General features: G+C 45.1%; 1 protein-coding gene and 1 pseudogene across 1 annotated transcript; both read left to right on the top strand.

Moving 5' to 3' along the window:
• Positions 1–3571, top strand: part of LOC124973342 (WD repeat-containing protein 91-like) — a 28319-nt pseudogene extending 24748 nt beyond the window's left edge.
• A 4783-nt stretch (positions 3572–8354) lies between these two features.
• LOC124973343 (cell cycle regulator of non-homologous end joining-like) lies at positions 8355–10515 on the top strand. Its single transcript, XM_047537312.1, is given in 3 exon segments — positions 8355–8488; positions 9407–9482; positions 10255–10515. Coding segments are annotated over 3 exon segments (471 nt in total).
• Positions 10516–14873: the final 4358 nt, after the last annotated feature.

The raw sequence follows: 14873 nt of genomic DNA on the forward strand, positions 1-14873 counted from the left end.
AAAAAAAAGATAAGGAAATGCCCCATGTAGTTTCCCTTTGTGGAAGGGTATGACAAGAAATAGAAACAGCAACAGTGGTGGAAAGGGAGCCAGGTGGGCACAGGTGGGAGAAAGACTCGTCTGTCATATGCCTTCCTGTGAATTTGGGATTTTATAAATTAATTACCTGTGCTTGTCATTGAAAACAGTAACTATAAGATGAATTATTTTTTTTGAGATAGGGTCTTGCTGTGTTGCCCAGGCTGACCTCAAATTTCTGGGCTCAAGTGAGCCTCCCTATTAGACAGGACTCGAGATGTGCACTCCTGTGCCTCAGTTCAGTTCTTCATTTGAAAACTAGAGGAAGGAATTTTTAAGATACAGTTTGACTTCTATATTTTGTTAGAATTCCCAGTGAAGAAGTGGTCACAGTCAAGTAGCCTGTTCATAGGGTGGGTTGGGGAATTATACACACCATGATAAACAAAGCTAGCTTTGTAACTTCACCATGCAGCATCCAATTAATTGTACTGCTGAGAAACTGAAATAGATTTGGAATTTGTCCTCTGTGCTTTATTCCTAGTCGGGTTCAAATTCTCCTAATAATGACAGTAGTCATTTACCTGCTTGAGAGACCAGAAATCCATGCAAAGCCACTTGCTGTCCCTTTTCCTCTCCTGGGCTCAGGCCAGAGTGAAAGAGAAGGGTTGGACTTTAACATGAGGTTGCTGTTTTTCTACATTTTCATCCTTTGAAAAATTGTGTCAGCAAGAGATGGGACTTTGGGGTGTCCTGTGGACCCCCACCCCTTTTCTGCCTCTGTAACTGTAAAGGGTTTTTTGAAGCTGTTAGAACTATTGGTGGAGGGAGGCAGTTTACTCTGGGCAGGCCCTGGGCTTCCACCCAGGCTTGTGCTGGACCTGCCCCCACTGAGAAAGCACTCTGGTTGTGCATTTTATTTGCAGTTTATCCAGTGGAACATCCAAAAGAGTGGCCTGAAGGTGTCTGAGTACAGCCTCCCCTCTGATGCCACAGGCTCCTTTGTACTGTCTGGTTACAGGGGCTAAAAGCAGGTTCAAGTCCCCAGAGGCCAACTCTTCACTTTTGACTCAGAGGGCAATTTCATGCTGATGTGCTCTGCCACAGGGAGAGTCATCTAGAAGGTAACTGGGTGATGGAGTCATGGTGGGCAAGGGAGCACTTTCCTGGAGTTCTGGACCTGGCCGAGTGGATCATGGCCATCTGACCCACCCTGTATGGCAGTGAAGAAGCCCTGGACACAAGTCAGAATCTGAAGTCCTCTAGCGGCAGACTGGGTCTGGGCCTTAGTGCTGGTAGAGAAGGTGGGATGGGACAGAATGTGAGGACTCTGTCATCCTGTCTTAACAAGAATATGACCTCCTAACCCCATTCCTAGGGAATAATAACCTATCATAGCAAACACTGAGGAGTAGCAAGAAGAGTTGGGGAGTGTTGGAAGGGGGGAGCGTGCCCCCCACAGAAAACGAGCTCGGTGGTTTACTGTAGTTACTTTAAACAGGCATGGACTTCTTATTTCATGGGAGGACCAAGGGTGAAGTACATAACAGTCCATATTTGAGGCAAATTTGAGGGTGTTATAACAACATGAGTTGTTCATGTCATATGTGTTCCTCAGCTTACACATTTGTTTTAACTCTCAAGTCTGAGCTGCCATGTTTCATGTGCTTTCTTTGTATAAGTGTATGAAATTGCAAGAACCTTCCATTTTACTAGTATTATCAGGTAAACCTAGTGATGAGGATATGTGTTTGACCTTGTCAGGTACCTAGTGAATTCAGTTCTTAGCCTCAGTGCTCATTCTTTAACCACCAGAGGGTGGTATTTAGTCTGTAGGCCTAAGAAGTCATACAAGGTGAAATATTCTCAGCATCTCTTGTCACCACAGATAGGACAGCAGCTGTGTGGCAGGGTGGCAGGCCATGGACTCAGGACTGTGGAGTGTATCAGGGACATGTAAAATCTTACCTCTGCTCTCTTGGGGTGCACATTCAAATTAGAAAGAAACTATGGGTGAAGGAACAGTGGTGTGGTGTTGAACAGTTCCAAGAGGTGGAATCTGAGTGGGGACTGGCTTCTTAGGGAAGACCCTGGGGAGGTAGCAGGCTGTGAGTTGGAGGCTCTGGAAGTAGGGGAAGGAGGAGTTGGGTAGACTGGGAAGAAGGCAGGCTGTGAGCCCCATGTGGCAGCAGTGAGCAAGGAGTTCATGGCAGGGTAAGGGATGCTGCATGTGGGAACAGAGGAGGTGCTGGGGCAGAAGTCAGGTGGTTTCTAGACAGACCTGCTGTGCACAGTGAAGGCAGGGTTTGCCATCAGTGAGGTACCTCTTTTCTACAGAGGATGGTTCTTTTGCTGTTTCTTGCTCTCTCCCTAAAATTTAGGTCCACAAGTTCCCATACTGGTGCATCTCTCGTGTAGATACTCATAAAAATCTTCCTGTTTCCAAGCCTCATTTCATTCTTCAAATGTTTAGTTGGTTTTTGGAGGACTGAACTTGGCCCTCTGTGGGAATCTGTGTGGATGTTTACGAGTTTTATTTTTGATCATGCAGGCTTTTCATTTGCCCAAATGAACTTTGATGATTTGTAGTCAGACTCACTCTACAATTAATTAGTTGAAAGATTTTCCTGTGAAATTTTTGAAACACCAATACTGGCTTCCAGTTACTTAAGGATTCTACTGAATATCAGGTCCCAGTTTTATAGTCTATAAGTAAGTTAATTGACACTTTTACAAATGCTTTCTCCATGATGGCTGAACACTTCACGCCTCTTCTCTGTTCAGCAATGTTGAGTACTTCAGTTGCTCCGGTTTCCTGTTCTGTTAGTGACTGACCTTCACACATCTGCCTGACTGCTGGAGAGTGGTGCTGGTGGGATGGAGGAGAGCTGCGTTTACACATCCATCCAAGGTCTTCCTGTGCCAGGGCCGTTCTGTATGCTGTAGGCTGGCCTTGTTGCAGGAGAGAGCTAGACCTGCCCTCCTCGGTTTTTGTACCCTGATGGGAAACTAAACTTAAGTAAATAAGCAGATGCACGAGCAGATGTCAGCCAGTGACAAATGATGCTGTGAGAAAACACAGGTGGGTGCAGAAGGCACTGGCCCATGGCATGTTCAAGGCAGCAGAGAAAGTGGCATTTTTAAGGATCTTTGCAGGGACTTTTTTTCCACATGAAGTAGACCAACTACAGTCAGGAAAGTGAGACACTTTATGGTCCAGGAAGTTAAATGGACTTTCTGGAAAGGTGGGTATGTAGCCTGAGCCACATCCTTGGGTTTGGGTGACTGCCCCAGGCTCAAGGCAGTTTGCCCACCAAAAGTGGATAAAATGGACATGTTCATGAGTGAGGTCTGCTGATGGTTCATTCTCTGTCCTGTGTTCTTAAAGCTGGGTGGAGATGAGAAGTTTCTGAAGAGCTGCTTGAGCCTGGGTGGCCACCAGGCCCCTGGGGTCACTGTGGACTGGAGCACTGCCATGGACTGTGGGACCTGCTTCACTGCCTCCATGGATGGCAAGATCAAGTTGACCACCCTCCTGGCCCATAAGCTCTAAGGACCTGCCTCAAGCAACACCACAGAGCAGTATTGTCCTGGGGCTGAGGAAGAACAGTACACCCTCCTTCCAGGTCCCTGCCAGTGTGGCAGAGCTTCAGGCAAAGATGGTCCAGGGGACTCAGGACTGTCCAGCTGCAGTGACTAGAACAGGAGTCGCAGGGAACAGGTGGCATATTCTTCCCAGAGAACAAAGTTGTGGTCTGTGTAAAGGCATCCTCAGACTGTGGGAGGAGAGCTCAGGAAGGAGAAATGGTGATGACTGCTGTGTTGGCCAGGAAAATTTGACAGTAGTTTGTATATATTTGCTTATTTTTATTTTCTTTGATTTTTTTAAAGAATGTCTTGCAATCACTTGGTGTCTCTTTCTAGGATGCATGTGTCACTTTTTCCCTGCCTTTGTTTCCCCACACCAGCTCTTACTTGCCTCGCTGGCCATCCATTCACCTGGGCTTTGTGGACCCACAGCATGCTCTTCTGTTTTGTCTGGGCTTAAGGTGAGGGCGTAGTGTCTCTGTCTTCCCTGAGAGATGGTGGCTTTTGTTACAGAAGCCTCTCCAGATGAGAGCAGGTACACTGGCCTCCACAGTTGGTGGCCCAGCTCCATCTGGTGGTTGCTGTTCCTAGCTCATTTGGTTGCTCCTCTCATTCTTCCAACTTGATGCCCTTCAACTTGAACACTGTCAACTGCCTTCACTGTGCTGGCAAATGGTGAGAGGGCCAGCTCCTTGAGCATGCTACTGGAAGGACCCCTGGGCTTCAAGCCTGCCCACCTGAGGCTGAGCTGAGCCTGGACCAGTGGTGATCATGCCCCAGCCTGGGCACCTTGAAGAGGAAGCTCCTGTCACTGTGGGACCTGAGGCTGGGCAAGTGCAGAAGCCACCATGGATGGGTGGGCCTGGACCTGGGGCTCCCATGCTTCTCAGGGTGAACCATGTAGGGGACCTGTTTCCACCAACTTCTTGAGAAAGTTATTTTATAACTTCTTTGGGCTCCAGTCCAGTTCTGGGAACAGGGCTGGAATGGCTGCTTTTTGCTGGGACTAAGGGACAAGTAGGGAGGTCCATATGCATGTGGCTTGGTTACAAAAAACACCAGAGACTTCATGGTAAGCGCTTGTCCTGTTTTACCAACTTCCACCCCTAAAGTGAAGAAAACCAAGACTTCTTCATTGCCATGTCCCCACCTTCGGCACTGAAACAGCCATCTAATCTGTCTCACCTCAGGATTCTGGGGGACAGTATAAAGGGTCTTGAATTTCATCTGAGAGTTCATAGTTCAATTTTTCCTCTCCTCATCTCAAAGTCCCTGTATTAAGACCCTCTCTCTCAATACAGTCCCCACAACTTGCCAAAATGAATTTAAGGAATACAGCAACACAACACTCAAATCCCTGGTGCTCCTGCCCCAACCCCTACCAGGAAGAGTGCTCGTCCTCAAAGCCCATTGGAAGCTCAACCTCTCCTTTAAACCCCCTGCTCATTTCCACCAAAGGACCCAAAGTTCCCTGTTCTGTTATCTTTTGTGAAGGCAGAATAAAAGAAAACCATTGAGGCAGACCCGGCCTCAGTCCTGAACCAGCCCATCTGCCAGGTGCTGACCACTTGCCTTGGCCTGTGCTGAGGGCCCTGCAGGTGCATTTCCCCATCTGGTTTCCTCTTGCCCTCTCCTCAGGTACCTGCCAGTGCTTCTACACAAACCTTGGGCCAAAACTCAGCCCCTTAGCGTGATATTAAAATGCCTTGGAGCTCAACGTTTGGGAGTACAGTATGTATACAATGTGGACTGACTAAATCCAGTTAATTAACATTACATGTAGCTCACACACACAAAAATATAATTTTATCTGTCAATTTAAAAATGAAAAATTTAAAAAACCCAAGTGCTTCAGGTGTTGACTCCAGTGCCTGCTGATCTCATAGCCAGGTTCCTTGCCAGTCCAGGGCCTCTTTGTGCACCAAGACTCTTTACGGAGACCCACAGGCCTCATTTTCCAGCTGACCACCTAGAGAAGTTTTAAGGAGAGAAATGTTCAGGGGGTAGTTCTACTGAGCAAGTATTTTCTGTTCCTTTAGACACAAAGGGAAATGATGCTTTTCCACTCCAACCCTTTAAGTTTGTGCTGGCTCACAGCCTATGGGAGTCAGGACCCTTGAGGTCAGTGACTGATTCCTTAGCAGTGGGCAGGGAGAAGCCTGTATTCCCTGTGGTGGGTCCTGCAGAGCCTGGAGGCTGGCTTGGTTCAACCATGGTTAAGTTGATCCCTACAGTGGCTGGCCGGTTGTGGACTTGAAATCAGTGGTTTATGTTCTTACACCTGGATTTATTTAAAATTTCCACCAGGTCACTTCCCTAGTATTGAGGATTAGCATTCATGAATAGCCTGGGAGGCGCTCTGGAGAAACTAAAGCACCATAAGGGAAGAGAGAACTCTTCCTGTTGCAGATTGAAGGGGACTCAGGCTCTGTACAACCTGTTTCTAATTAGTAACTATGCTGTTATTAGCTGATCAGCTGTGAATCACATATTAATAACTGTCTCATTTCTCATTTGCGGACAGATGGTATCAGATCTGATCATTTTATCTCAAAATGCAGGGGAAGACCTCCCCTGAGACTACTTGCCTTGGTCTTTTCAGTCCTGTCTGACCTGGGAGCTTTTCAGACCTCTTTTAGGCTATTTGAAGTCACAAGTGTGATTTTAACCGAGGTTATCTATACATGGCAATCGCAGCGCTCAGTGTCGCTGAATGCAGTTAACACACCTGGGCAGCTAGGTGGAGCCAACCTGAATATTAAACAATCGTAACTCCTAATTACTTTATGATCGCACCGTGAGCAGAGCCTTTGACTTCTCTCCCTGCACCTCCAGGATGCGTCGCCAGGTGGGGAGCACTGAACTTGGTTCCCGTGGGATCCCGGGAGGGGCTATCGAATGCAGAACCACCTTCCCTTTGTCTAATTTCGGGTCCTGGGGCCTGGGGATCGGCACTTTGACTTTGCAAAAAGCTAGGCAGCCTCTCCTGCTTCTGCTGGCAAGAAGCCTGGGCGGTGCTGGCTGCAGGGGGCGCCACAGTCTCCCTGGAGGGCCGGGGGCGGGGCCCGGGAGTCGGAAGGGGCGGTTGGCCTGGGCCGACATAACCATCCGGAATCCTCCTCCAGGACTCGCCCGGAGGCCAAGAAGAAGGCGTCAGACCACTGGACAGAGGCCTGGCAGCGCAACAATGCAGCATGGGGGCCCGTGGTGCTCTCCTCCAGAGTAGGCCCTCTCTGCGGGGCCGGCGCCATCTGCGGATCAGAAGGAAACGCACGCCAGCTCCCGGGTCTGGGCAGCCACCGTCCTCGTGGTGCAGAGGCCCTGCGTGTATCTTCCTGTGTGTCTGCACCGCCCGGTAGGGGCGAGCGCAGGGGGCGGGTCCCCAAGAGCCAGATGAGAAGTGCTGACAGACCCCTGTCATGCGGGGGCCTCGGGTGAGATTTCTCTAAGGTCCACCAGGTCTGCCCCAGTAAGCAGCGAGCTGCACAGAACGTGCGTCCAGGAGACGCTGCCAACCTGAAGCAGGGTGGGCACAGGGCTGACTGTCTGCAGGGCCTGGCAGAGATCCTGGATGGCTGTTCTTTTTGAGCCTGTGCAAATGAACTAGGTCTCTGTTCCTTGTTTGTAAAGTGAAATTAATGATAAGCATCTCCCGATCTAATTTCTGCATGCAGAGAACGTGGCACTGGGCGTTCACTAGATAGCAGGAATGACTATATCAACGTGCAAATTTCAACAGAAATTAAAGTACATTTGCCAAGGTCTGTCCCCTAGCCTATAGATTAGGATGCTGGCCTGCTCATTTTTTTTTTCCTTAAATTGTAAACAGCCATTTTGGATGAGCAATAAATTATCAAGTTATGATTCGGAGAGGTGTCTTATTCTTTGCTGACTACCCCTTTCTAGGCAAACTCTCAGTAAGATGTTCTTAGGAATACTTGGGTTGATTCCTAAGTTGAAAGTGATGACATAGTCTCTCAGTTACAGTTCTTTCAAGGTGGGGACTGATCTTAATGTGGGAGGGGCTCAGGTGGAATCAACTGGGGAGAGGGAAAAGGGAACCCAAGTTAGATCAGAGGTTGGTGGAGGCAGGGAGAACTTTATTCTGCAAATCTAGGAAGCCAAGCAGTTAAACTTCCTGAGCCCTATAGCAGTTAAAGTCTGACCAATCAGAATAATCTGCATATTAGAACTGGGAGGGTGTTGACCAATGAAGCCTTTCTGTGAATCAGAATTGTTCTTGAGACCCCCTCACTGTAGAGAAAGTGAGAAGCTAGACTTGGAGCAAATTTGAGAAAGATCATGGGAGATATTTTAGGAATTGACTGGAAACCTTGAGTTCAGTAGCACTTGGGTGTGCTGGGTCCATTAATGCAGGGGCTACAGGGAAGTGCTTCTGGTTGGGTGGATGGGGAGGTCTGCCTTTGGGTATTGGGGTAAGTCTCTGGGCTTGTCTCCCCAACCATCATCCTGCTTGCCACCACACCTCCTGTTGGACATGCTGAGAATTCCCCTGTGAATTCTGGGGCCCTGGTGACCCTCTGAGTCACCTCCAGCCTGCCCAGGCTGACTGGAAGTGTTTTAGCTTAGAATTTACCAGACTTTGTTCTTCTTTGTAGGCTTTAAAGATTGGTGCCCTTTTGGGAAAATGAGGCCTCTAAATCCTGGTGTGACAGGACTAGGATTTGCTGTCCTGAATCAAGTCACTAAGCTCAGGTCCTGGCTCCTCACTGGGGGAAATTACAGAGATGGAAACCTTAAAATCTGGGAGCAAAAAGAGGGTCCTTCCCTCCTGGATGACATCCCAGGTGACTGAGAGTAGGGTGGTACCAGTGAAGACCCCCAAGAGGAGGAGAATGGCGGTAGGGTCAGTGGCAGCAGGGTGAGCCAACCTCTGGTCAGGGTGCTCCTGGGGAAGCTCAGGAGGGAAGAGTGCCTCTTAGTGGCCTCAGGCCTGTAGAGTGGGTAGATTTCGGTGGGTGAATTTTCCTCCCAGTCTCTGGAGCTCTTAGGAAGGAAGCTGAGCAGTCCCCTCAGAGTTTGATGCCCTCCTCTGGCCCTGTGTGGTTGAGGTCTCCAGTGCCAGAGCCTTGACTGTCAGCACACGTAGGGTGGACTTGGGATAGTAGTCAAGCTCTCCAAAACACCAGTTCTCAAAATATTAGTATCTACATTTACAACAGAAATTATAACCTCAAGTGGGCAAGTTCAATGGAACCAGTCACTGGGCTTCCTGAATGGTGCCTGCTTATCCTATGGACAGAGCTTTGGGGACAGGTGGATGAACAGCAAGAAGTCAGAAACCGTAGGTGGGTTAGTTGAATGATGGTAATGTGGGAGAGTAGGGTCTTCAGGGTGCCAGCATCATGCAGTAGGGGACATATGCCACTCCTCGACAGGCCCAGGCCCTCAGTACCTCTGGATCCTCCTTCTCTGCCCAGCCCTCCTTTGTTATTGTTGCAGGCTTTTTAAATGTGTTCATGCTGTCCAGTCTATTTCAGTCATTTTGGCCTAAAGGCCTGTATCTATGCATGTCCACTATGTAGTTTCAAGGTGTGACTCTCAGGAGTCAGCCTTGTCCCCAGTCCCAGCTTCTTATTGGGAGTTGTTGGAGGGTAGGAGGCCCTGTGCTTGGCACTGGGTGACCGGGGAAGAAGTCATGTTCCTGCCCCAAGGAAGGTGCTGTTGTGCTCATCCCTGATGGGAAGGCCAGGGATGCAACTATCTTGCTCTCATTTCCTTCTTCCTGTGAGCCTGGAGACCCTCTGTCCCTATTCATGACTTCAAATATTTGTTTCAGATCCCCTGCCATGAAGACTGTGTACTGCATGAATGAAGCAGAAATGGTGGATGTAGCTCTGGGGATCCTGATTGAGGTAAAGTCAGCTGTGTCCCTTTCTGCTCTTATGACCAGAGACTTCATGGATAGAAACCAATCCAGGGCCCTTGGTCACTGTCAGGGATTCTGCTTCTGTTAACTGGCTTTTTCCATTTGTTACTTCCCTTGTTTTTCCCTCAGCCATGCTGCCCCTGACCTTACCCATGTGGGGTGAGCTTTTGGGACTATATACCTGGAACAGGTGTGTGTGAGAGACAGCATGCACCATGACTCTGTGTTGGTATGTGGAAGGGACACAAAATGTTCACCTGATTGTGTTCTCAGAAGGGTCTCAGTCAGCCAAGATCATTCTCAACTTCTGCACCTCTCCTTAGCAGAATGCTGGGGAAGTCATTGGCTTCCTGAAGTAATAATTGCACCACCATACAGTTGTATAGCACTTTACAGTTTATCATATGCTGTTTTACACAGTGCATTACCTCATTAATCCTCACAATAATACTTGGGGTTTATTAATTCAGATACTGTTACCCCCAAGAAGCTGGGACTCAGGGTTTCCTTAGTTCTGTGATGCAGCCTGGCCCCTCCCATTCTCTCACCCTACATTCCTATGGGTTTCTTCTTTCTGCTCAGCTATTCCTCACACCCCTGCCTGCTGGTCTCCCAAGTTGGTTCTGATTGCTTAAGAAACTGAGGAGTTTGGGGAGGAGTCCGTGGGAGTGATGCCTGGCCTGGTCATGCACAGTTGCTTCTGGATCTGTCCCACCTCATCGATGAACATTGAGTCTGCCATTTCTTCTACTCCACAGTGATGCACATGGGAAAAGTCCTGGGAATAGTCACCTCTGGCAGATGCTGATAAGCTGGAACTCTCCCCCATCTGCTCCATATCTCCTCACACAAGTTCTCCTGGGAGCAGCAATGAGGAAGAGGATGGTGGGAAATACAGGACTGCCTGGGGCCTCAGCCCTTCCCAGGGGCTGGGGGCTTCTAGCTCTACCTGCAGAAGCCCCAGGGAGGTGGAGGAGGAAGATGTGTTGAAATATGTCAGGGAGATATTTTTCAGCTAAAGACAAACTGTTCACTGGACTTTCTTCAGAGAGCTGCTGTGGGGGACTGTGGCCTCCACCCTCACCCTAGGGTGCAGGTGTGGCTATCTGTGTTCCCAGATTTGCCCCTCCCTGGGTCTGGCATTCTAGATCAGAAGCTCCAGGTGCCCTGGGCCTTCCTGTGGGGGCTGCTGTTTCCAGTGGGACAGTGAGAATTCAAAAGAAGTTCCCATTAGAGTTTCTCCTTGTCTGGCACAGAGGGTTGGAATCCCAATTGTCAGTTTTCAACACTCTAAAGAAAATGAGGCTACAGGGTCCAGCTTTTAAGAACCAAAGAGACAATAATGTTCAAGGGAAAGCATGGCTGCTGAATAACTGGTTCCTAGGCTTTCATCAGCATGATCCCTCCCCTTCAGAGAGGTGAGGGCCAGCCTCGAAGACACACAAGCTGCCCACAGTTCCCGCTACACCCGGGAGTGTGAAGCTTTCCATGCAGAGACTGGCAAGCCAGGCCAGCCTCCCTGAGCTGCCACCTCTCTTCTGCCTGGCAGCTTCTACCTTGTTCCTGGGAAGGTTCAAAGCAAGAATAGATTGGTATGGCAACAAAATTTACAATAACCAAATTACAGAACCAGCCCACATACCCATCAACACACTAATGGATAAAGAATATATGGTGTATATTCACAATGGCATTTTACTTAGTTATTCAGAAGAATAAAATGATAGCATTTGGTGGAAAATTGATGAAACTGGAGAACTTGATTTTATGTGAAATAAGTCAGAATCAGAAAGTCAGAAGTCAAATATTTCCCTTCATGTGTGAATGCTAGATGAAGTAACTGAAAAAGGGGTAATTCATTAAAAATAAAAACTTCATCTGTGGAGTAGAGGAAGGAGTTATAGCAAAGGAGGGAGGACAAAAGTGGGACAAATAGTAGAGTAAAACAAACCTAACTCTCTCATGTACATATATGAATAAAGCACAGTAAATTTCAATATTATGTATACTTATAATCACTAATTTAAACATCTATAAATAGATAGAAGATGAATCAATAGAAGTCAAACTCATCATTCTCTTTCACTCTTTATTTTTTTTTCCTTTGTTTTGTCCTTCCCTTCAGAAACAACACATAATATTTTGCCTCTGCATCAGCCCTATTCAATTTTTAAAATTTGAAACCTTTTCTACCAACTCATCTCTTCTTTTTTCTCTTAATTAACTATATTTTTAACTTCTCTTAGTATTGTTTAGTTTATAAAATATCAGATTTTGCCACTAATGTTATAGGAAAAATTAACACACAGCAAGTCAAAGGTAACACCTATTGTTTGATTTTATGACAGATATGATTCATGATTGCTATAGTCTTTACTGATAGAAACTGCTATCCTACAATTTCTGTATATTGGAACAACAACATTGTAGATGTCACAATAGGAAATAAGTATGTAATCCTGTATGTCATATGAATAAGTTTTAAATTTATCTAGCTCCACCAATCTATGAGTCACCCTAAGCCTACAGGAATTCTCAAAGCTTGTAGAGTAGAAGCCATCCTTCTTCAGATCCATTTGAACAGATGGATAGACACATAAACAATATGTGAAAGCAATGGAAGAAAACATCCAAAACAAAACAGTATGATTCAACAATAGAATCCACTGATACCACAGTGCAGAAAATGTCAGGTGAGGAATATAGAAAGTACACAGATAAGATGATCTAAGAGGTAAAATATGATGGAAGGAGTAAAATCACAGAGAAAATAGAAGTGAAAGATCACTTCTTTACAAAGTCAGAGATTTTGAAGAAATATCAATTGATAATTCTTTTTTTTAATGTGGTGCTTCAGATGAAACCCAGTGCCTCATGCATGCTAGGCAAGTGCTCTGTAACTGAGTCACAACCCTAGTCCAAATTGGTAATTCTTGAAATGGAAGAATCAATAAAACAAATTAAACCCAATGGAAAGCATTACCAATAGATTAGATCATTGAAGATTTTCAAGCAACAAAGGCAATATAAATAATCTTAAAACTTAACTTGATCATGGATAAAAGATGTTAAGAGACCATGAACAGCATTTTCAAGAAATATGGGATGATATTACAAAGTCAAATCTAGGATTCACATAGGTTCTGAGGTACAAATTAAAGAAATTAACAATATTTTCAATAAAATAATAATGGAAAAATTTTTGTCTTAACAATGAAATGGAAAATCAAATACAGGAGTCCCACAGGACTCCAAATATAGAAAATTACAACAAACCAATTCCAAGGGACATGTATTAGTCAGGGTTCTCTAGAGGAACAGAATCAACAGGAAGTATGATTATAAAACAGGATTTATTACATTGGCTCACATGACCAGAACCTGAATAGTCCACAATGGCTGACTGCAGCAGGAGAATTGGAAGAACAAGAAGCTGCACAGTCCAAGACACAGAAATCTCAGAATATGAAGGATCAACAGTGCTACCCTAGTTTGAGAACAAGACTTCTGGAAACTATGTGGAGAATCACTGGCAAAGTCCGATTTGGAAGAGTGAAGAGGTGAAAGTCTGATATTCTCAGATGATCCAAGCACTGATCAAGAACCCATTCAAGAAGGGCTGAGCTTGCATCTACATCTGCTTCCTTGTTCTTCCAGCTTTTATTCCATCCTATTGGGTGTCAGGGTCCAGCCCTAACAGGGGTCATGGTGGTCTTGGGTGAGGAAGTAGATGTCAGCATGGTGAAGAACAAAGCAACACAGACTCAAAGAATGGATGCTAAGTTCTAAATTTTATTTTTTCCCAGCCAGCTTTTTATACATTAAAAGGTTGACAGTTACACATGTTTTTCCAGAACAGGAAAAGATCACAAGAAAAACTAACAAAACTATCTTGTATAATCATTACTAGATTGGGCAATGAAGTATTCTAGTTATTTTTAGTAATTGCTTACATGTGATAACCTATAACTAAACAATAAGATAAATTAATATTACTAAACTAATCATAAAGTTTAAAGCAAGTTCAGCAGGGTTGAGTAAATGTCAGTTGTGTGGCTACTGCTGTGGTTAATAAGTGCTAGACTAAGAAGTCTAAGACTAATTAGTGCTAGTTTAAGCTAATAATAATATGACATCATCTTATACTGTGTGAACTTAACATTGAGGAACTATTCTCTGGGGGATAGGTGACCAATAATATTTTCAGCATTTAGTAAATTCTAATCTTTAAAGAAATGGAATATTTTGTACTCATGTATTTTTACCTTCAAACCAGACTATACCATGTCCTGACTTTATATCTAAATATCCCATGGGAGATAAAGGAGAGTCTATATCCAGGGGCTTAAGAGGCATCCCTCTGTAAGGATGTCATGGCTTTCCATTAATTAAATAAGCATTGCCATAAGGTGTTTTAACTGTAGGAAGTCTATTCTCTTTATTTCTTCTATTCCTGTTAATCATTCCTGATGGGGTTGGAGTTATTTGCCTACGTACTTCAGGTCATCTGAGAGTAGTCAACAGAAGATCAGCAGCTAGAATCTGTTTTTGTATTTTCTCAGAGCAATCTTGGTTACTCAGAGTTTCATTACAAATGACTAAATCTGAAATCACAGTTCCACTAGTAGTCTGGTTTTATTTTTAACCCTGGTTCTGTTAAGACCCCTGTTTTCAGGGAAAACACATAAAATATTAATAGTAAACCTACACTATTAAGCAAGCAAGGAAGGAAAGCGTGCAACTGAATTCCCAATGAGATGAGACTTCGCAAACATCTCTATTACTCAGTGGAATCCTTGTCAAGTACTGAGGGAAATTGCAGTTGGCGTAACAATTGGACAGTGCCACCCATGCTTAGGAAGGTTCTCCACTTCATTTCACTATCCCACACTGACACACCAACTTCATTGACACACCCAGAGGCCCCTTAATCATCAGCATATCTTAATCCAGTCAAGTTGACAATTTAAATTAAGCATTACAGGACATTATTATAAAAATGCCAAAATTACAGAAAAAGGACAGAATTTGAAAAGAAACTAGAGAGAAATGTCTGGTCACATTTAGAAGTAAACCATTGTATAATTTCAGCTGATTTTTCAACCCAAATGCTAAAAGCTAGGAGGGCTTCAGATATTTTGCACAAAATTGTAAAAGACATTGTACACTATCCAAGAATACTATAACCAGAAAAATTAAGGTTCATATTTGAGGATAAAATAAAAACCTTCCATGATAAACAAAAATTAAAGTAATTCACATCTTAAAAGTTGGAACTGCAAAACATATTCAATAAATATTTCATGAAGAAGACATGGAGAAAACATGAAAACCCATCAGAGGATGAAACTATGCTAGGAGAATCAAAGGAAAATCA

The sequence above is a fragment of the Sciurus carolinensis genome (assembly GCF_902686445.1).
Source record: "Sciurus carolinensis chromosome 14 unlocalized genomic scaffold, mSciCar1.2 scaffold_126_arrow_ctg1, whole genome shotgun sequence".
Classification (NCBI taxonomy): Eukaryota; Metazoa; Chordata; class Mammalia; order Rodentia; family Sciuridae; genus Sciurus; species Sciurus carolinensis.